The sequence below is a fragment of the Diadema antillarum genome, unplaced genomic scaffold, assembly GCF_040938485.1.
Source record: "Diadema antillarum isolate AM-2024a unplaced genomic scaffold, OU_Dant_1.0 seq00001760_RagTag, whole genome shotgun sequence".
Lineage (NCBI taxonomy): Eukaryota > Metazoa > Echinodermata > Echinoidea > Diadematoida > Diadematidae > Diadema > Diadema antillarum.
In genome coordinates this window covers 427205-449500 of record NW_027272442.1, presented here as the reverse complement: position 1 = coordinate 449500, position 22296 = coordinate 427205, and the positions used below count along the sequence as shown (strand labels likewise).

The 22296-nt window shown below is 39.4% G+C and overlaps 1 protein-coding gene across 1 annotated transcript; it reads right to left on the bottom strand.

Annotated features, from left to right (window-relative positions):
- Positions 1 to 1382: 1382 nt before the first annotated feature.
- On the bottom strand, positions 1383 to 5858 carry LOC139712110 (uncharacterized). Its single transcript, XM_071623946.1, has one exon. It carries the CDS (start codon positions 5856 to 5858, stop codon positions 1383 to 1385), a length of 4476 nt encoding a protein of 1491 aa, XP_071480047.1.
- Positions 5859 to 22296: the final 16438 nt, after the last annotated feature.

Here is a 22296-nt window from a genome sequence, read left to right as displayed (position 1 = left end):
GCCTCTTGCAGTGTCAGTGGGCCCTTGACCCTTCGGGAAACCCGGAAACCCTTCAAATATTAAAATATTCAGATCACTTACAGCCAGAGCACTTGAGCACATTCATATTATCCTAATCAACGTTCAAATTACCTCATTATAAATATACAAATGTATCTCAGCTCATGCAACCATAAATAACAACCATTCTATATTCTATATCACATGTTAACTGGAACATTTATCACAATTCACTCTCAATTCGGATATCCATTACACAAACGAATTATGCCAATTGAATACATAAACATTTCAAAATTAATGCACTTACCACTATCTGTGGGTATCTCTAGTTTATACTGACTGGGGTGGCGGCCCCTGTCACCGTTACCGAGTGGCCATTCTCATACCATGTGTCACGGAGACAGCACCACAGCGTGATGTCCCCTTCAAGGCCTGATGTCATACTGCCGCTCCTTGCCACACATAGCACTACCGTGGCTCTACCGAGAGCGGTCTGGAATGTCTTCCATTGACATGTTAAAAAGTTTGCATCAATTTACATACTTAAGTGCTTATTTACAAATTCCATGCAAATTGACCTCAGTGGAGGAGAGCGTCTGTCACTCCACTCGTGACAAATAACCCCCCATTTAAGATGACAGTCGCTCTGAAACAATAGCCATTTCTCTAATAAAAATCAAATGTCTGTAGCAGGTAAGTACTTTCTCACCATTACTCTTCTAAATCAAAAGCATTATACCCCTTATAACAATTCACTGCTTCATAACTTCACTTGTCGTGATACATGACAGACTACTGTTCCAAATGTCGGCTGCTGTCCATGGAGACAGTTTATATGTGCATTCTATCGAACCAACAAACTCCACAATATACTATACAATCTGATTTACTCAGTCAATTGGATAACATATAAACGTCATCATATTATCTCTTTTAACACTCTTTTGCATTATTATACCAGCCACAGTTCAATAATAAAATTACCTTTTTTTGCACCGCACAATACAAAATTGACACTTTCGGCACAATTTAAACAGACTCTTCTTGTTGGCCAGTATAACATTGGAGAATATTAAGATACCTGTGCTAATCGCATATTGTGCGCATTAGCTGTTGCTACAAAATAAATGTAATGTGCAAAACCTTCTTATGCACGGTATTTACCGGGGTGTCTGATTCAGAGCAGTCAAATAATTTCAGAGATGTATGAGTCAACTGCGTATCTTACCTCATACTCAGCATATATAATTTGTGTAATGCTGTAGCTTTCCAATATACCTCCTAGCATACAATGTATATAACGATAAATTCATTGCAAAATTACATTCTGATTAACCCACATATAATAGAGATAACATGGGCTGTTTACTCCTCTACTTCTACTCAGTAGGGCATCTGCTGAGGTAATCAGCCCCAACATTCTCTGAGCCCTTGATTACCTGTACACGATACTGATATGCCTGCAGTGCTAGCGCCCAGCGCATGACTCTTGGATTTTGCATTCGCGCGTGTGTTAGATGAGCAAGCGGGTAGTGGTCAGTTTGCAGCTGGAATGCTCGGCCATACAAAAAGTAAGAGAACTTTTTGACCGCCCACGCAAGAGCTAGACACTCGCGCTCTACGATTGGGTATACGCGCTCGCGCTGCAGCAGTTTTCGAGAAGCGTAGCTGATGGGGAAGTATTTCCCCTCGCTTTCCTGCATCAGCACAGCGCCGAGTCCCACATCGGATGCATCGGTCCGTAGAACGAACTCCTTGTCGTCATCGGGTAGTCTTAGAATTGGGAAGTCGACTAGTCTGTCTCGTAGTGTGCAAAATGCTTGCTCATGGGATTCGTCCCATCTTATCTTGTCAGGCTCATTCTTCTTCGTCGCGTCTGTGAGGGGAGCAGCGATCGTGGACATGTTTGGAATAAACTTCCGATAATATCCCACGAGCCCCAAGAATGCTCTCACCTCCTTCTTGGTTGTCGGTCGCGTTGTCGCCATCACCTTCTGGATCTGTTCTGGGGTAGGTTTCATCTTTCCTTGTCCTACGATGTGTCCTAGGAACTCCACGGACTTACACGCGACATGACACTTTGTCGGTCTCGCTGTAAGGTGAGCCTGTCGCAGTCGGAGGCAGACTTGTCGGATGTCATTCAGGTGCTCCTCCCATGAGGAACTGTAGATCAGAATGTCGTCGATGTAATGGACGACATGGGGCAGGCCTTCCAGCAGAGCTCTCATCATCCGAGTGAACACTGCTGGGGCATTTACTAGCCCGAATGGTAGTACCTTGAACTCGTACTGGCCGTCTGGCGTGACAAACGCGGTCTTCTTCCGGTCTTCTTCGACCACGGGTATCTGCCAATAGCCTTTGGCCAAATCGATCTTGGTGAAGAACTTTGCATTTCCTATCTCTGCCATCAGTTCTTCGATGTTTGGGATTGGTTCGTTGTCGACAACTGTCTTGGCGTTCAACTTCCTATAGTCGACGCAGAAGCGATTCTTCCCGTCCTTTTTCTTTACAAGGACCACGGGGGATGCGTATGGCGATGTCGACCTTTCGATCACTCCCATCCTCAACATGGTGTTGACCTCCTCTCTGATGGTCTCCTTCAGTGACCGGGGGACTGGGTATGGGCGAGAACGTATCGGCTCGTTCGTTTTCAGTTCGATGGCGTGCTCGATGATGTCGGTCCGTCCTGGGACATCGGTCATGACATCCGAGAACTCCAGCAAGAGGGATTTTACCTCCTTCATTTTCTCCTCGTCTAGCTCGTCACTGCACTTCACGTCATGCACGCTTTCCGACGCTTCGATGGAGGGAAATGAGAGGGGCACCGATCCGTCATCATCTACCTGGTCGTCCACGACACTGACGTAGTTCGCCTCCAGTTGTCCCTGGTTTTCGCTCTCGACATCGTTGACTTTCTCGTCTTCTCTCCCAATGTACCGTTTCAGGAGATTGGCGTGGTAGGTCCTTTCCTTACCATTCACTAGCAATCGGTAATCGTCTCTGGCAATTCGCTGCACGATTTCGAATGGACCTCGCCATTGCATTTGCAGCTTATTCCGCGTCGTCGGTAACAGGAGTAGCACTTTGTCGCCGCACTCGAAGCGTCTCTCCTTCGTCTTCACGTCGAAGTGTTTCTTGTACTTCCTTGATGCTTTGGACAGCTCCTCTTTGGCGAGTTCACACGTCTGTTCGAGTCGGTTTTGGAGATCGATGACGTACTGGTACGTAGTCTTCGTTTCCTCCTCAGGGATTTCCTTAGTCCACAGCTCTTTCAGTACTGTCATGGGTCCTCTCACCACTCGGCCGTACATGAGTTCGAAAGGAGAAAAGCCAAGGCTTTCGTGAGGCACCTCTCGATATGCGAAGAGTAGAGCTGGCAGGAAGCGGTCCCAGTCGCTAGGTCGCTCCTGGCACATCCTCCTCAGCATCTGTTTCAACGTGCCGTTGAATCTCTCGCAGGCGCCGTTCGCCATCGGGTGGTATGGTGTGGTGTGAAATTGCTTCACTCCCAGAAGTTGAGCTGCTTCTTTCATCACACCTGAAACGAATTGAGTGCCGTTATCAGAGAGTATCTCATTAGGAATACCTAACCTCGAGAATACTTCGACTAACGCCTCTGCTACCCGTTCTGCTTCGATTCGTGGTAGCGCTACCGCCTCTGGGTATCTAGTTGCAAGATCGATTATCGTCAGGATATATCGATTCCCTCTTTCAGTGATCGGTTCAAGTGGTCCGATCAAATCGACCGCCACTCTACGGAAACATGTATCAATCAAAGGGGGGATGGTCAGGGGTACTTTCCCTATCTTACCCTTTGACGTGGTGCGTTGACATGAATCGCATGATGCACAGTAACGCTTGACATCGGCTTGAATCCCTGGCCAATAGAAGTGGGCAAGAATCCGGTCAGCCGTCTTCTTCGTCTGTAGGTGACCTGCTAGAGGGGAGTCGTGAGCTAGTCGGAGCACTTCACTGCGATACGGCTGGGGCACCACTAGCTGCGTGAATGTCTTTCCTCTCTCGACGTAGGGAGACCTGTATTCACGGAAGAGAAGATTGTCACGACAAAAATATCTGACCTCACTTCCTTTCCCTACAGCCTTAGCCTCACCTTTCTCCGCCAACTTTCGAAGTTTCTCCAGCGTGGCATCTCGTGCCTGCTCTCTGATCATCTCCTCCCTGGTTGCAGTGATCGTCGGCTGGTCTGCTGATCCTAGTCTCTTCCACGGCCGTTCCTTCGATTTCCTCATGCCTCTTGTCTCTACTGCTGCACTTTCGTTGGTTGTGGGTAGGGGTGTCGGTGACTGCTTCACACTCTCGTCAGTGTGGGGACGATCACGACTGTCGGAGGTCGTTGTGATGCCGTTCTGCGTTGTCCCTTTCGAAGACTCTGCTTCCGCGGACTCTGCCTCTGAACCGGAGGTCGTCATCTCCTCAGCTGACGGCTTCTCCCTATCCTCTCCGCTCCATCCGATGTCCTCGTCACCAGGCTGCCTAGCACCACTAACATTACCTATGATTAGATCGTAGATAGGATTCGTCATACATAAAGCATGTGTTGTTCCAACAAAGTATGGTGAATCTATTCCAACTTTTGCTAGTGGCACTTTTCTCACAGTACCATCTATGAGCACACAAGTTTGAATCTCACCAGTCAGCTGTGATTCCTCTATCAGTTGACGTTTCACCACTACGGTGTTGCAACCAGTGTCTCTCAGCACCTTAACTCTTTTGCCATTCAACATACCTTCACATGTCGGCATGTCTGTGCCTACGTTACACCCACCGCTAAGAAGGGGTAACTCGTGACCACACATCAGTTTAACAGAAGGTGTGCCACTAACATTCCCTCTCTCGTGAGCATCATGAGTAGGGCATACTCCTACCACACATGTTGCCCCCGTCTGTTTTGACTTTGGCACATACTGCTTGTTAGTTACTTTCGACTGGTCAGTTTTACGGTCTGGACACTTAGAAGCAAAATGTCCTTGCTTACCACAGACAAAGCAACCCTGGTTGTCACGTGACGTAGTGCCCCCTTTCTTTGCTTGGCTTGCTTCGTTGCCCTGGTTACGAGACTTATTATCGTCGCGTGCGCGTTTACCGGAGCCGCCATGCCCGTGTGCGTCCCGATACCGATCTGCGATATCTGCCATCTCCTTCACCGATCGTGGGTTTCTCTCACGAATGAATACGGATAATCCACGATCACAACATTCGAGCAACTGTTCACGCACGGCTAGTTCTAGTAGCCCTTCATAGGACTTACCTGTACCCGACATCTCTACCCATCTAGTAGCATATCCAGTTATGCGCGTTGCAAATTGCCCAAATGATTCGCCCATTTTCTGCCGCGCCTCTCGAAAACGTTTGCGAAAGCCTTCTTCAGTTAGCGCAAACTGCCGCAAGAGTGTATCTTTCAGACTCTCATAGTCATCGGCTTCATTTGCCGGTAAGAGAGAATAAACTTCCAAAGCGCGCCCGGTCAAAAGGTTCCCCAATGCAGGAGCCCAGCATTCCTCTGGCCACTGACTTTGTTTTGCATATCTCTCAAAACGCAACAGATAAGCGTCCAAATCGTCAGAGTCAGCGCGAAACGCCGGCAAGCTTGGTAAGCTACTCCTTACACTATTTGTTGCCTTCACATTGACACTCTTATATTGAGCTATTTCTAACTCAATCCTCTTTTGCTTGGTTATTTCTTCCCTCTGTACCTGTCTTTCATCTCTTTCTAACTTTTCATCTCGTCTCTTTTCTTCGAGATACTTGTCTCTTTCAGTGCGGGCAAACTCCACTAGTTCTGCACCTTGCAGTCCACAATCTTTACCTAACTGTACGTACTTCTCTAACTCCATTGTGATATCTTATACACACATCATGAGGTTACACAAATCACGTCTCAAATTCTTGTATGAATAAACCCTGCCAAGTTCTCTCCCGGACGTGCCCCCAATTGTCACAGAATTTGCCCGATTTCCATCCTTATATATGGAAATAAACGGAACAAAGAAATTTTCATAACCTCTGAGAACTGTTGGCAGGCTGTAACTCATACAAGATGAAACGGAGGAAACAATGTGCATTCAGTTAACTCAAATATTTTAATTGTCTATAACTGTGAGTCTTGCGTTTTACAGCAAATTATAAAAAGAGAAAAAAAACGAACATAAATTATTCCTGCTCAGTGGCTTTCTGGCTCTTAGGACTTTATTATGTTTAACTTAGATTGGACTTATTTCACCTCGAATGGCTGTCACGGGTGTACGTTGCGTGACGATGGCTTATGACGATGACAATGCAGGTCGATGACGATGTCGGTCGACGACGGGGCCCCGTTACGCTGGTGCTGGGATGGACTGTCGCGTGGTCTGTCGTAGCAACTCTTCGCGATTGCCGTTCGCGTGGTCGCTCTCCCGACGGACGTCGTAGCGGTGTCTCCTCAGCATCCAGGAATGAAGTCCGGTCGACAGTCTATGCTCCCTTACTGCCTCGGAGCTGGTCGACAGTCTACGCCCTTATGCACCTGCCTCTTGCAGTGTCAGTGGGCCCTTGACCCTTCGGGAAACCCGGAAACCCTTCAAATATTAAAATATTCAGATCACTTACAGCCAGAGCACTTGAGCACATTCATATTATCCTAATCAACGTTCAAATTACCTCATTATAAATATACAAATGTATCTCAGCTCATGCAACCATAAATAACAACCATTCTATATTCTATATCACATGTTAACTGGAACATTTATCACAATTCACTCTCAATTCGGATATCCATTACACAAACGAATTATGCCAATTGAATACATAAACATTTCAAAATTAATGCACTTACCACTATCTGTGGGTATCTCTAGTTTATACTGACTGGGGTGGCGGCCCCTGTCACCGTTACCGAGTGGCCATTCTCATACCATGTGTCACGGAGACAGCACCACAGCGTGATGTCCCCTTCAAGGCCTGATGTCATACTGCCGCTCCTTGCCACACATAGCACTACCGTGGCTCTACCGAGAGCGGTCTGGAATGTCTTCCATTGACATGTTAAAAAGTTTGCATCAATTTACATACTTAAGTGCTTATTTACAAATTCCATGCAAATTGACCTCAGTGGAGGAGAGCGTCTGTCACTCCACTCGTGACAGACGCTGATGAATTTGATGGATTATTTGCTGATTTTGATACCTGCAAGGAAAGTTAAAAATGACCACTTTGAGGAGAGTTCAGCAGTGCAGTCAGAGGAGAGTTGTACCACAATTTCCATCCACAAACACATGGGGGTTTAAGTTGCAATATGATTTTAACATTTGTTTCGATTGTGGAAATGTCCCTCAAGAGGTTGTAAATGAGGTCTCCAAAGGTAATATCAGCAAATCCCTGATAGCATGAATCATTGTGTATTTACCTTTAATGATCTTTGATTTTACGTATGGATGTAAAAAGTGTACACACATTATTGGACATAAATGAATGACTACTTTTCTGCTCCATTGGCACCAGAAAATTGTTGTACTTTGCTAGCCAGAAAGAGATTTTGCTCTCACAATGTTTATGATTTTTTGTTATTTTCTTACATTACTTGCCCGTAGTCTTTATTCACGTGTCATATCAGTTAGACAGAGGTTGATGCAAAGCACAAGCACTCTGAAAAGGGAAATAATATGTGTTTGTTAAATCACAAAAATATGACATACTTTAACATTTCTTTCGTATGCGTCTAAAATAATGGTGCTTTGTCACTTTCTAAGAATCGGCTTGCAGTTCCGATGAGTAGCTTGTTTTACTTTGCTTCATTATGCAAGAGAATATCCTATCTTAGACATAGGAAGGCGATGAGTAAATATGATGAAGTCCCATTCCAAAATATCATATAGCAAAACTTCACTTTGAGTGATTCTTATCGAGGAATGCATATAGTGAGTGTTTGAACTTCTGAAATGTCCAGATGTTCCTATGCTTGAATGTAAGAGGGAAAAATCATACTTTTGTAAGTTCAGACTTATTTCTGACTACTTATAAGCCCATTTATTAATTCAGGTTTCATCTTTATCTATTTACATCATGGCTCAACTCTCCAACAAAGAGTTATTGGCATAGTCTTCCAAAGCTGCCTGGCTCAACTCACGTTACATTGCGGGACGTTGTCTTGAGCCACTTGATATTTTTTTAAAGATTTTTTAATTCGGCAATGATTTAAAATAAAATTTCATAGGTATAAAACAACTTTATAGCTTTAGTTCAATTTGGTACCAAGCACTTGTTAAAGAAGGATTAATTAGGAAATATTTCCAAAAATAGCGAAAGTGGCTCGTCTCCTGCATCTCCCCTATATGACTTTATTCGAGCTGTCACAAATATCACTGTTACACTGCAAAGTGTTGCAAGGAGCAATATCTACTTGACATTCACTACGAGAGTGTGTTTCACTCCTATCAGTAAAACTCTTTTAAACCAATTGCTGGCAATATAAAGACACTTCTAGCACATATTTAGAAACTTTCACTTACAACCAGCATATTGCAAAGCGCATGCAAAATTGCTAAAGTTGCTCCAATTTTCAGACACAAAAAAGATGACTCCTATCTAATTATCCTTAATTTCCAACAATGAGAGCAATAGAAACACTTCTTATAACACACTGTATTTTTTCATGCTAAATGATACACTGAACCATGATCAATTCCTGGTGCATAACAAGTCATTTGCATGTGTAGTACATGACTTTATTTATGCTGTCACAAATCTAACTGTTATGCTGCAAAGTTTAAGAAAGTGTTGCAAGGAGCAAGATGTACTAGACATTCACCACCAGAAAGCACGTCACTCCTATTACTAAAATTCTTCAAAAAAGAAAAAATGTCGGCGGTATAGTAACGACACCTCTAGTACTTATCGTCGGCTGAGAACCAGAAGGGCGTTATGACAATTATTCGGGGTAATGAATTATTGATTTCACGATATGGAAATTGATTTCCTCTCCATCGTGGTGTTAATTTGAGATCATTTTCATTTCTAGGAAAATGTTAAAAATCAAAGAGATAAGGATACTATTTTACCCGATATTGGGAACAATACTTGTAAATCTGCCCACTTCTGATTAAAATAAGCTTTTTTATTTCATGAAAATTGACTATTTCCTTTTTATTTACGGTTTAAAGAGATTGCATAGTTTTGGTTGAGTCTTAATTCTCTTTTCCATTTTTTTTTTCATTCGCGAGATAATGAACATAATTTATCAAAGAGAACGTAATTCCAAGAGGAATTTAACGTTTATTTGATGGAAATTGGTTTTGAAATAGCTCAGATACCCAAAATAGTTGGATCGCAATAAAGGGGGGGGGGACCCACCTTTTATTACGATTGCTTTGTATCACCTTTTTTTTAATATCTCAGCCATTCCAAATCGACTTTCATCAAATGAATTTTGAATTCCTCTTAGAATGGTACTCATTATAAGCATACTATATACTCTGTACAATATCATGAGTGGTATCTTGGAATATCGCAGAAAGTGAAAAGCCCAATCCTCATCCACGAATATAATACATTCCTTTCAGTCTCAGAACGCGATAATGCCTTTCTGCTTTTCAGCTGATGATGTTTGTCACTTTATAAATATAATAAATATATTTCTAAACGCACACAAAATTACACACTGTATGATTTTTTTTTTTTTTTTTTTTTTAAGATAAATGTTGTACTGAACCACAATCAAATTCTAGTCTATAACAAGTCATGTACATGTACATTCGGGGAGATGCAGGAGAGTTGAGCCACCCCCTCAAACTTGGTTACATATAGAGTCCACAGATGCAGCACATGTGCCCCCTGTTGGTAATGATTTAGAATAAAATTTCATATAGGTGCAATACATCTTTATAGTTGTACTTCAATTCAGTAAGAAACACTTGTTATAAGCAAAGATTAATTAGGAAATATTTCCAGAAATAGCAGAAGTGGCTCGTCTCCTGTATCTCCTCTACATGACTTCATTCAAGCTGTCACAAATATCACTGTTACACTGCATAGTGTTAGAAAGTCTTGCAAGGAGCAAGATGTACTTGATATTCACTACGAGAGAGCATTTCACTCCTACTACTAAAACTCTTTGGAAACAAATTGCTGGCAATATATAACGCCTCTCGTACATATTTGTTACCTTTCACTCACAACCGGCATATTTCCAAACGTATGTAAAATTACAAAACTTGCACACACACAAAAATATGACTCCTCTCTAAATTTTTCAAATTTCCATTAATAGTTAAATCTCTATACTTCCTGGTCTTTTGTGTGCAATAGAAAGACTTGTTCGTAACACGCTGTGTGATTTTTAACGCTAAATGATATACTGAACCACGATCAAATCCTGGTGCATAACAAGTCATGTGCATTACAGTGCATGACTCTATTCAAGCTGTAACAAATATCACTTTTACTCTGCAAAGTCTTAGAAAGTGTTGCACTGAACAAAATGGAGTCGACATGCCCCACGAGAGAGCATCTCACTCATATTACTAAAACTCTTTCAAAACAATTTGTTGGCAGTATCACTACGCCTCTAGTACATTGAAAGTATATTAATTTTGTAACCTTCCACTCACAATCGGCATATTTCCAAACGCATGCAAAATTGCACAAGTTGCTGTAATGTTAAATATAAAAGTGACTCTTTTTCTGATTTAATTTTTTTTTTGCAATAGAAAGACTTGTCTTTAACACACTCTCTATCTTTTTGACAGTAAATTATGTACTCTACCACATCAAATTATGGTAATTACTTTAGAAAATATTTAAGGATTACTTTATTTAGTGGAAAACAATAAATTGCTGTGCTATAAATCAATCAACTCGTTTGTATATACTTAATACACTCTATACGCGATGCTTTGTCCATCAAGGCTCTGTATTGGGCCCTTTGTATTCTTGGTCTACAACACTGATATTTCATCCTCATCTATGTTACTACAATTGGAATTTAAAGAAAAAGAAAAATACCGGCGAAACTAACAGCTGCACTATTTCAGATTTACAGTCACTCCTAAAAGGAAATAAAAAAGCTCCCTAATATGAGATCATCGAAACTGTATAAATGATGTTTAAGAGTGATAGATTATCAGAGAGAGAATCGTTACATTCACTTTTTATAAGGGGGAAAATAATAAAGATACGCATTATTCAAATATTACAGTGCATGGTACACTATTATAGCACAAAAAGAAGGCACTTCATGTATTGATTTTTTTTTTATCGATGACAATTTGAAATCGACCTGTATGTGCATGATATTCCCTTATACGATTTCCTGAAATGTTAGTAGGCCTACACCCCATAATAAATTGAAGTTTTATGTTCCAATAAACTTTTCATTCATGCTTTATGACTCGTTTTTAGTTTTGTACATTTCATATTGCAACATTGGGCAACTACAAAAAGGTACAACATATAATTTCTACAAAAGAATGTTTTAAAGAGCATTCAGATCCCCTATTCGCAGAATTAAAAACTCTCAAAGTAAAGGATTTTTTTTTACAAGATTCACTCAATGTTTCGTTTATCGTCACCCTCTGTTTCTTTTCTCATGATCTTGTTTAAACGTAACCTTTCGTCAAAGCCCTCTCGCTGTACAACGGGCGAGAGAAGCGAGCCCAGCTGAGCGCGACAGCGCGAGTAGGGCCTTTGAGATCTGCTTCACACATCATTATTCATGACACATGAACCCTAACTGGATATTAGTAGTCATACCAACGGTTCCCTTCGATCAATGGAATGGCGCGCTCCCAACATCCTCCGTCTTAGCGTTGTCTGGCCTGTTCGCACTATCACTACTGTATGCAAATCGGGCTCGAGACAGACACGCTGATTGGTCGACTTTTGCTCCCGAAATCGGGGGCAATTTATGATATGTGTTCCGACTGGCGATAATTTTTGATTGTACATTATGTAGAGATGTATCGGACCATCTCCTTATTAATATTCCTGTCACAGAAAATGCACTCGATTTAACATAATCACCAAGCTGTACATGCTGTATACCGAATGCGTGGAAATGAAATCAATGCTAACATTGACTAATTTAACTTTGGTCTAGCGCAGAAGCAATGATAGATAGATGTTAATCAAGAAAAAGACACTAACATGGCATAAAAAATTCTTCATTCTTATGATCTAAATATCTCAAAATGTGTAGCCATGGCAACACATTGTTCGACACCAACAAAAGATGAATTTTGCAGAACTCCATTATGGCGGTCACACGTATGAAATTTCAAGCCAATCGCTCAAAATGGGGAGTTAGCTACAAACTCCACAATATTTTTGTATGATTTTTATGACTGTTACCATGTCCACACATTCGACAATTTAAATATTTGAACATCTGTATACTATTGCGGTCACATTCAAATTTCAATTCGATTAATAAAAAAAGACTGATGGAGTTGGGTGGATCCACAATGCTTTTGTATTATTTTCATTCAAAACATGCTGTTATCACATTGTTTAAAAATGGCGGAAGATGAAGTTTGTACATCAGCGTACTGATGCGGTCACATGTGTTAAAATACAATTGAGCTTATTGCTCATAGACTGAAGGAGTTAGCTAAATCCACAGTATTTTTTTGCATGATTCTAATTCAAAATGTGAAATTGCCATGGCAACGCACAGGTCACCAATGATGAAGGATGAATTTTGCACTTGTACCAAATTTATAACGGTCACATGTACAAAATTTTAAGATAAATGCTCAGAGAGTGTATTTGTTAGATGAATCCATAGTACTTTTGTATAATTATTTTTCATTCAAAATGTGCTGTTGTTTTGGCAAAGCAATGGTCAGCAATAATGAAAGATGAATTTGCACTTGTAGCGGTCGTTGTACTAATGTAGCGGTCGTTGTAGCGGTCGCATGTGTCAAATTTCAAGCCAAATGCTCAAAGACTGAGGAGTAACCTAAATCCACAACATTTTTGTGTGATTTTCACGCATGAGTCAACAATGAAAAAAAGTTGGATTTTGCTCTTTTCACCTTTTTTTTTTGCACAACTTAATGCCAAATGCTCAGTCACTGAGGGAGTTAGCTAAATTTACAATATTTTTGTATGATTTTTATTCAAAATAATATGCTGTTACCATGCTACCAATGCATTTTCAACAGTGACGGAAAATAAAGTTTACCCATATACGTATCAAAGCAGTCACATGTGCCAAATAGCAAGCCAAGTGGAAAATGAAACAATCGGATTTTTGAATGATTTTCATTCAAAATGTGTTGTTGCCGTGACAACGAATTGTTCAATAATGATGAAGGAGAAAGTTTGGAAATCTACGTACTACAGGTTACATGTGCGTCAAATTCCAATCTAAATACTTAAAGACTGAGGGAGTTAGCTGAATCCACAGTATTTCTAGATGATTTTCTTTAAAAGTGTGCTATTGACATGGCAACACATTGCTGTATCAACAATAAAAGATATAGTTTGCACAGCTAGGTACTGTACTGGTTACTTGCGCCAGATTTCAAGCCAAATGCTATAAACACACACACACACACACACACACACACACATACACAATAACTAAAGGAGTTAGGTCAATCAGAAATTTTTGTATGATTTGGATGAAAACTTTTGTTGCCATGGCTACTGATTTCTTAACACTCATGACAAAGGATGTCTTACATATTACATTGATCGTATGTGCCAAATTTCAGCTGAATCGCTTTAAAGCGAAGAATGTATAGTTTAAACAGTGAATTTCATGAAAATTTGCCGTTGCCATGGCAACATATTACGCCATCCTAACAACCAAAAAAAAACTCAAAATGGTTTTGCAAATCTACCTATGATAATAGTCATGCGTGCCACATTTGGGATCAATTGCTCAAAAACTGAGTGCTTCGTCAATCCACATATTTTTGTAGAATTAGTATAAAAACTGCTGTTGGTTACTGCAACAAAATTTCTAACACTTACGAAAAAGGTGTTTCGCACAACTACACATTACTTTACACTTCAACTGAATTGCTTGTAAACTGAAAGAGTAGTTCGATCCACAAGATTTTGAGTTATGTACACAAATTTTCCGGTGCCATGGCAATACATTATGGGATACTGACGAAAAAGGTGTCTCACATCTACCTATAATGATATTGGTCACGCATGCCGAATTTTAGGACAATTACTCAAAAAATGAGAGTGTGTAATTCGAGCCAAACATTTTGCGTGATTTTTATGAAAAAAAAAAAATTATGACCATGGTAACGCATAGCTCCATACAGACGAAAATGTGTCTTGCACCTCTATACCTAGTGGTTACACCTATCAATTCACAGGTCAATTACTAAAAAAAAAAAAAAAAAAAAAGAGAGAGAGAGAGTAGTTCCAGCCACAAGTTTTGTAACCGACCGCCCGACCTCCCGACCGTCTGACCGTCCGACCGCGCGGGTGCTCGGCCACCCGGCCACCCGGCCACCCGACCTCAGAGTGATTTCTATACCCACAAACACACTTTGTGTGGGTTGGGATATAAATATACCAAGAACCTAATGCTGCAGTCCTTTCAAAACCTCTTAGGTGATAATACAAACATTAACTGCACGACACTCCACAGATTTTCACTCACACAATCTGAAAACTCTCACATCGCGCAGGTCAGGCAGGAATTACAGACCAATCATATGGACTGCCTTGATACCCGATCGACTTTCTGAAAACAAAAACATAGTTGTTTCCTTTGAAAAAGATTTACTTGAATTACCTATGATGACGCCCAGTAAGTTGAAGACTTGTATAGAGGCCCATTCAAAGGATTCAATCCTGAGCCTGAGGAGTTCTATGTGGTGTATTTATCACCTGTCTTCCTCTGTCAGTCCGTACACAAAGGGCACAAGTGTACACATGACAGAGTGGACATGATGGAGTTTTTTTCTTATTATACCTTCACACCTCTGTTTTAATAACATCGTTTTCATCACTGCTTTCATTTAAAGCTACCGTAAGAAATGCATTGTAATGAGATACACTACGTAAACTACAACTTCGGTCTACATACATATAATTTATGTGACTGAATTTGGTTATACATAGTTCTAAAGCTTAGAGTCTGCTCTTTCAAAATCTGCCCATAACTAAAAATATATGTCTGGCGACTTTTTGTTGGTTTGGTTATGCACGGTCACATATATAGATTGTGCACTCATCAATTTGATAGCATTATCGTATACATTGATATTGATAATGATATTGATATTGATATTGATATTGATGGAGAATGATAAACTACATGGCCCGGCACAATATAGTGCACATACTGTACACACAAAACACTACCTTTATACATCTTCCTTTATCATTGCAAAAATCTATCCATTTCCCAGAGGCCGTCAGCCAAGTCAAGCCATGTTTATGCAGATGGTCTCTTTCTTAATGCTTGTAGAATCAAATAAACTGCGTTTTATGATTGAGACACCAAAAATGTTCTATAATAGATGTGCTTGCAGTATATGATATGAGAATGCACTTTTCTTCTACCTTGTTAATTGTGTTTTATTTTGTTTAACTCTATACAGCAATGTGCTTTCATTTTGTTATGACTTGAAAAACATGAATAAATGCAAACGAGCAATTACCAGAGATAATGTCGACTAATAACATCCGAACTATCTAATCGTCTTATATCAGCAATCGTGGAGTAAATGACAGTGAGAACTCACATTTCGTACGCCATAATTATGAAACGTGCAGACCATATTGTTGCGATAGTATACCGCACGATCATGTCAAAATGAAGATATTGTAAAATCATTATCATATCTTTAAATCTAAAATTATTTTGCCTTATTCACAACTTTGAACACTAAAAAAAAATCTCATGACTTTATATAATTGTTATCATTCTTTATGACGGTTTTGCGGTGACTTGACATGACGACAATGCAGAATCACATAGGATCATCATAAGCGATGGCCATTTTCTGCAAATTAAGGGCCGCATTACCTCCGAGTTCACCCCGTGTTATGGGATACAGGACGGAAGTCGGACTGCTCGAAGCGTAGTTTCTGGTGACCACCACGCCGTCCTTCCGCAGCCAGTACACTGTGTCGTTGAATATGCTCACATCCACAAGTTTTCTGTCACTGGCTGCACTTTGTATGTCGACTCCTGGTATCTTAGTCTGCTCTGGGCTCTCTGGAGGCAGATTAGTGTAGAAGGCTGTGTCGGCTCGATTGACGTCACAAAAGAGCAGTCTGCCAGCTGTGAGACAAAAAGACAAATTGCGAGAAAAAGAATATTCTTTCGTAGGCATTTAAAGATATAATGGTCACAATGTAAATAAAGAATGAACGTGCCGATGATTTTTCGGTATGTTCAGAAACGATGTGGGCATAATTGATCAAATGTGAAAATAATATGTTAAATTACTGTCTTTATTTCAACTCCTATAGTAAAAGAAAACTTAACAATAGCATTCTGTTGTGCGTTATGTATCTTTCTTTCTAATGAGAGATAGGCCTTACACTAGGTCAATATGTTTGACAGTTTGATTTACCGTTTTTATTCAACTCTATTGACATTTATACTCGATTATCAAGACTTATTAATTTTCAGTTCGTATAACCATTATACAAACATTCAGATGCGAAGTGACAGCATTTTGAAATACCTCATATGAAGCACCTCTATTTCAGTACTGGCAAGAGATTAAGCTAATTTGTTCCAGTTTAGCATTACTCTCTTTGTTTCTTTAGAGCTGAGTCTCAGCCATATGTAGGTATTAAGAATCTATGCTTGGATCTGGGAATTGATAAACCATCTTCCGTCTTGATTTCGTCTTGCGAATTTGACACACTATAACACCGCATTCTGCAGTAGATAATTGATGTTGTGTAAAGCCTACATGACAAATTGAATAGCAAAATGACATGTACATCAAAACAATAAAAAATGTAAAGATTTGTCAAAAAAGAGCATTCTATGGGTTAGGAAATTATGTTATAATTTTCATGTTTACGTGAAATAACTGCTTGTCTTATTATTGCTTCATTCTTGTCATAGAAAGGGTCGTTCCTTTATCCTTTGTCCTTTGTCAGGTAGGGTCGTTTAATTAGTATGTGCCGTCTTGTCAATAACACGGTATTGCAATGACACAATAAGAACACCAAGAGGAAAAGGAAGAAATGCACATGGGGGGAGGGGGTACTATCAACGCAACCACGAACACCCAGTCAAACACACACACACACACACACACACACACATAGTTTAGACCCCCAAAAAACTAACTGAAACCGAGTTTCATTACAATTCCTTGCAATCAAAATTATATATTTTCCTTATTATATTTCAATGAATAGAGACACTTCTCTTCTTTCATTTGATGCATAACATGCATAACTAAGTTACAATACACAGTAGTGCTACAAAATTTTCCTTTGCACAGTCACGGAAATGGAGAATTTGAGTGAGTTTTCATGCCTTTTGGACAATTTTATCCAAAGAAAAATATAAACACAGCTTAGACATGCATTTGTCTCCCTTTTATATGACATTTTATGCGTTAAAAAAAATGATCTTATACGCCTATTCGAGAAAACTGAATATGAAAATATGCTTCAATTTTCCCCCAGATAGATGGATAGTAAAGAAAGAGCAATTTAGCTTTCCCGACGCCTGCCCGACTTGGCAGATGGCCTTCATGTTTCAATGAATTCACAAAAACATGAAGGGGGATGAGTGGGAATGTTATTACAAACCAGTGGCGGATCCAGGCGGGGATGCACCGGGCGGGCCTCCTTTATTTTCTTAAAAACAAAAGAACTAAAAAGAAAAATATTTTGGAGGTGGGGTGCGTACCCCCTCCCCCTTTAATTTTTAAAGGCGTGCCCCCTCCATACAGAATTCCTGGATCCGCCCCTGCAGACGGTTCGGTTTGAATAGGGTTGTTGATAAGCACATCAGTGATCATGAACTCGCCTGACCAAGCAGCTATAACTACAGAGCAAAGGGTGTTCCTCAGCGGATATTTATGTTTATTTATTCATGTATATTTATTTATCTATTTATTGGGCGGGTGGGGGAGTAACTGACCGAAAAAGCCTTTTCCGAGCCCCTCCAGAAAGAGGACCCAGTAATTGTACGTTTGTTAAAAATGCAAGTTCAGTTATAAAAAAAAGTGAGGTACCTCTCTTTCTAGTTCACCTACCCTTCCAAAACTTCAAAACCCTGTCAGTTATGCAGGATGAACCACCCTTGAGAGAAAATTTAGCGAGGAATTAAAACAGTGAGATATTAAAGTTTGAGGTGCAAAATTATCAAAATGTGTACCGTACCATTTGTAACGTTGATTTCCCTTAGACATCGGACTCCATACAGCCTGAGAATATTCACGACATTAGTCTTCAGTTATTGGTTATACGTCTTATAGCTTATTCTAAATAAATGACAACAAGGAGTTTTCCATACATCAATCTCTGTAAATACTTCCAAAATTATTCACTTGTTGTTTTGTGTGAATTCATCTTTTATTGCGCAGATGAACCCATTGCCTAGTGCTAAATAGGGAGAGCCGAATGCTTGTTCTTGATTATCCGTAGAATCGGCAGGAATGAAGCATGTTTTCAGGCAACTTTTTATTCTTGAGCATGCGATGTTTATAGGCCTATTTGACGCATAACGTCTCATATGAAAGAAAAAATATGGATGTTTTGGTTATGAACTTTCTTTTTCGAAAACATAACGGCAAAAAAAAAAGAAATCACTCATCAACTTAAGTCATCATTTGCGCGTAAAACTGAAAATTTGGTAGCACGAGTGTCGATTGTTCTAGTTCTGTCTTGTATGAATTATTAACATTGAATTCTACATCAAATGAAAGAAGAAAAGCTTACGTTTCCATTCATCTACATCTCATGCGTAAAATGTATGATTTCGATCTTTAAAGGACAAGCTCAACTTCATAGACATGTGGGTTGAGTGAAGGCAACAATATTAGTAGAATTATAGAATTAGTAGAACTTTTAAAGTATCTGCGCAGTCACTACTGGATGAGAACACTATGATGTCACATGCGTACAACAATATAAGGAAAATAAAAAGAGAATTTCACAAAACTTTACTTTTTTAATAAAGTGCACATTTCTTCGAATTGTCACTGATGTACGTTATTAGTAATGCTATTCCCCCTGCCTTCTGAAAGAGAGAAGACGAGTGTTCTTTTGCTATGCGAGAAAAGTGAAAATAATTATGTTGAATTTTCTTTCTTCTTTCTTTATATTGTTGTACACATGTGACATCACAAGCTATAGTAATCTTCTCATCTAGCCATGACTGAGCAAAAACTTTGAAAATTCATAACTTTTGAACGGATTGTCCGATTTTCCTCAAACTCTCACAGAAGTGTTCTACCTGTATGGTTGCTTTCACTCAACCCACATGTCTACGAAGGTCAACTTGTCCTTTAAAAAGACTGCAAGGAAACGTGGTATCGTTTTCCCTTTGTTTTTCTGGGGTACGTTGCATTGCATGATTTACATAACTGCCCGCTAAGGAAAACCGCAGTGGCTGATATTTTTCTAAATAGTCACTTTTTGTGCATTAAAACATCCTGTGAACAATCTTTTCTTTTTCATGTGGTAAATTCAATGCTATCAAAAGAAAAGACAATGTAGAAAACCCGTTTTTTTTATGACTCCGCCACGAAGTGCCACCGGAGGCATTTTGTTTTAGGGTTATCCGTCCGTCCGTCCGTAATCAAATTTGTTTACAGCGTAACTAAAAGAAAAACAAAATATACAAATGTTTGAGGTATCCCAATGAAACTTGGCTTGCATATGTATGAGTGGGCTAATAGACAGGGCAGAGCCAGGCAAAAACTGCCTTTTTTTCCAGTCAAGGTTTTCTCACTTGATTCTGGTACTTTAGACCATACTTAACAAAATAAGCTTCTGCGCCATCTTGAAATCTTTCCCGAATCCAAGATGGCCGCCCAAAATCCAAAATGGCCGCCAGAGGACCTAAAAAGTGCCTTCTGTGGTTAAGATTTGTCTGGGGATGGTTTTTTTTTTTTTTTTAACTCTATTTGACGATAAATGGTAAGAGAAATAAGATTCAGTGGATTAAAATTAGAATCAGTTTCTTTTTTATTGCAAAAATCCAACATGGCCGCCAGACGCAGCTCCCGAAATTGATAAATGTCATAATAACCGGAGGGTCAAACCCTAAAAACTCGCTTACTTAACGAGTGAGTTCCACTCTCTCTACAAACTAAGAAGACCATGCTTAATGTCAAATTTCTATTGTAACAAACAACATACCACTGGTCTACCTCAAAAAATTTGTTGCGAAAGCCTCCAAATCCAAAATGGCGTCCAAGATGGCCGCCATATTTACTGAATTTGCTATTTGAAAGATAGAATTTGATAAAAACATCAGATTTCAACAAATGTGATGTCATATGAAAGAGAATAAAATTTCCTACAAGTTGATACCATTTTTGTGGGAGATTGTGATAAATGGATTAAGATTTTAAGGAAAAATACTCATTTTTTGATATTTTTCTGAAAAAAGGAAAATCATGAAAATGCTTGATTCAGCATAAATCAGAAAAAGACTGAAGGATTGTCTTGAAACGTTTTTAAGAATTTTGCTTAACATATAATCAATATTTGGAGAAAATTAGGGGTCAGTACCATATGCGGTTCAGGAGTTATAATGTCTCAAACTTGAAAACTCACTATGTAAAAATTTCCACTTTAGCTGTGACAAGACTTTGTTGGTCGTAAAGAGAGTCTGCACGCGGCAAGACTACAACACGCATCACTGGCACTGACGCTTGTAGCAGTGCCAGTGGTGCGTGTAGTAGTCTTGGTGCGTGCAGACTTTTTTGACAAACAAGAGTTTGTGCCTGCAAACTGCAAACAGGTGACGCCGATCGCTATCATTTCAAAGTAGATTGTTCTGGAGCAGATGAGATGAAGCAAAAAATGTCTTTTAAATAGAGGTAGAAGCTTGAAACAACCATGCTATAGAAAATTTAAAACAAAATTTGGATCAATCACTCAAAAACTTCAAGATTGCAGGCCATCAAAGCTGACATAGTTTATTGCGCCAAATTAAATGTATTATTTTAATTTTGGTACAATTTTGTCTGTTGTGCTATCTATTTATAGTTTTTATATATTTTGAACATTGTAGTGCTATTTCAAACCGTCATGGGTTTTTATGAAGACATTTTTAAAACCAGTGATATTCTTCTCCGAAAAAGAAAAAAAAATCGAGTGGAAGTTTCATTTTTGAAGGAGTTAATAACGGAAATCAGTAAGTTTAAAGTAAAATTGGAGTGAATTTTGAGTGAAAATTTTCATTTTTACTCATTTTAGAGTGACCTTAGGGATCACTCGTCACTCTTTGAGTGATCCCTGAGATCACTCTAAAAGGAATGCAAATGAACATTTCCACTCTCGAGTGATCCTGATATCTAAAATGTGAAAGCATCTACCAATGGCATTAGTTCAATTCAATTTTGACGCTATAACCCACATGAAATCAGCCTAAAACGATGTAAGAAAAATATATTCACTGTGAATACACTTTCAGCATGCTTATTTGTAAATTCAAATCAATTCAATTCAATTCAATGTTTTATTTCATTTTTCGACAAGAACATATAAACATCACTTCTTCTTTTTTGTTAACAGAAAATCAGGTGCTCAAAACTATGTAGGATGAAAAGAATACAATAATTGTAGCACCTTACAATCATTACAGATTATCATAAAACTCGAGTGATTTGAAGTAAGTAAACATTGTGGGTACTTCGAAAAATGGAGGGACCCACTAAAAAGACAAGTCTTGTAGAATGTGGGCCCCTCAGAAATGTGAATATACAGCATGAATGATCATTTTGGACAGTGTTATTTGAACAATATACTGAAAAGTAATTTCGCACAACACATTTAAAAGCAAATTTGAGAAATTTTTCGGGGGTGGGGGGGGGTGCTCGGATCAGAAGGGCTTTCAAGGACATGTACGGATCAGATATTATTACACATATGCCATCATCATTCACGTTTCTACAACAGCAGAGTAACATACAAGTACAAAAGCATATCTTTGATACAGAAGCATTTCTTTTTTAAATCAAAGATTGGGCCTTACCCAAACACTAAAATGAGCTGCAAACCCCCCCCCCCCAAAGTAAATAAACCCTCAATATGGTTTAAACAAAGACAATATATATGATAGACAGCAATACAAGAAATTCTAAAAATATATCAAATTATTAATCAAGATTT

Bases quoted from the DNA above. Each gene is read 5' to 3' on its own strand.
- LOC139712110 (XM_071623946.1), bottom strand. From the start codon at position 5,858: ATGGAGTTAGAGAAGTACGTACAGTTAGGTAAAGATTGTGGACTGCAA.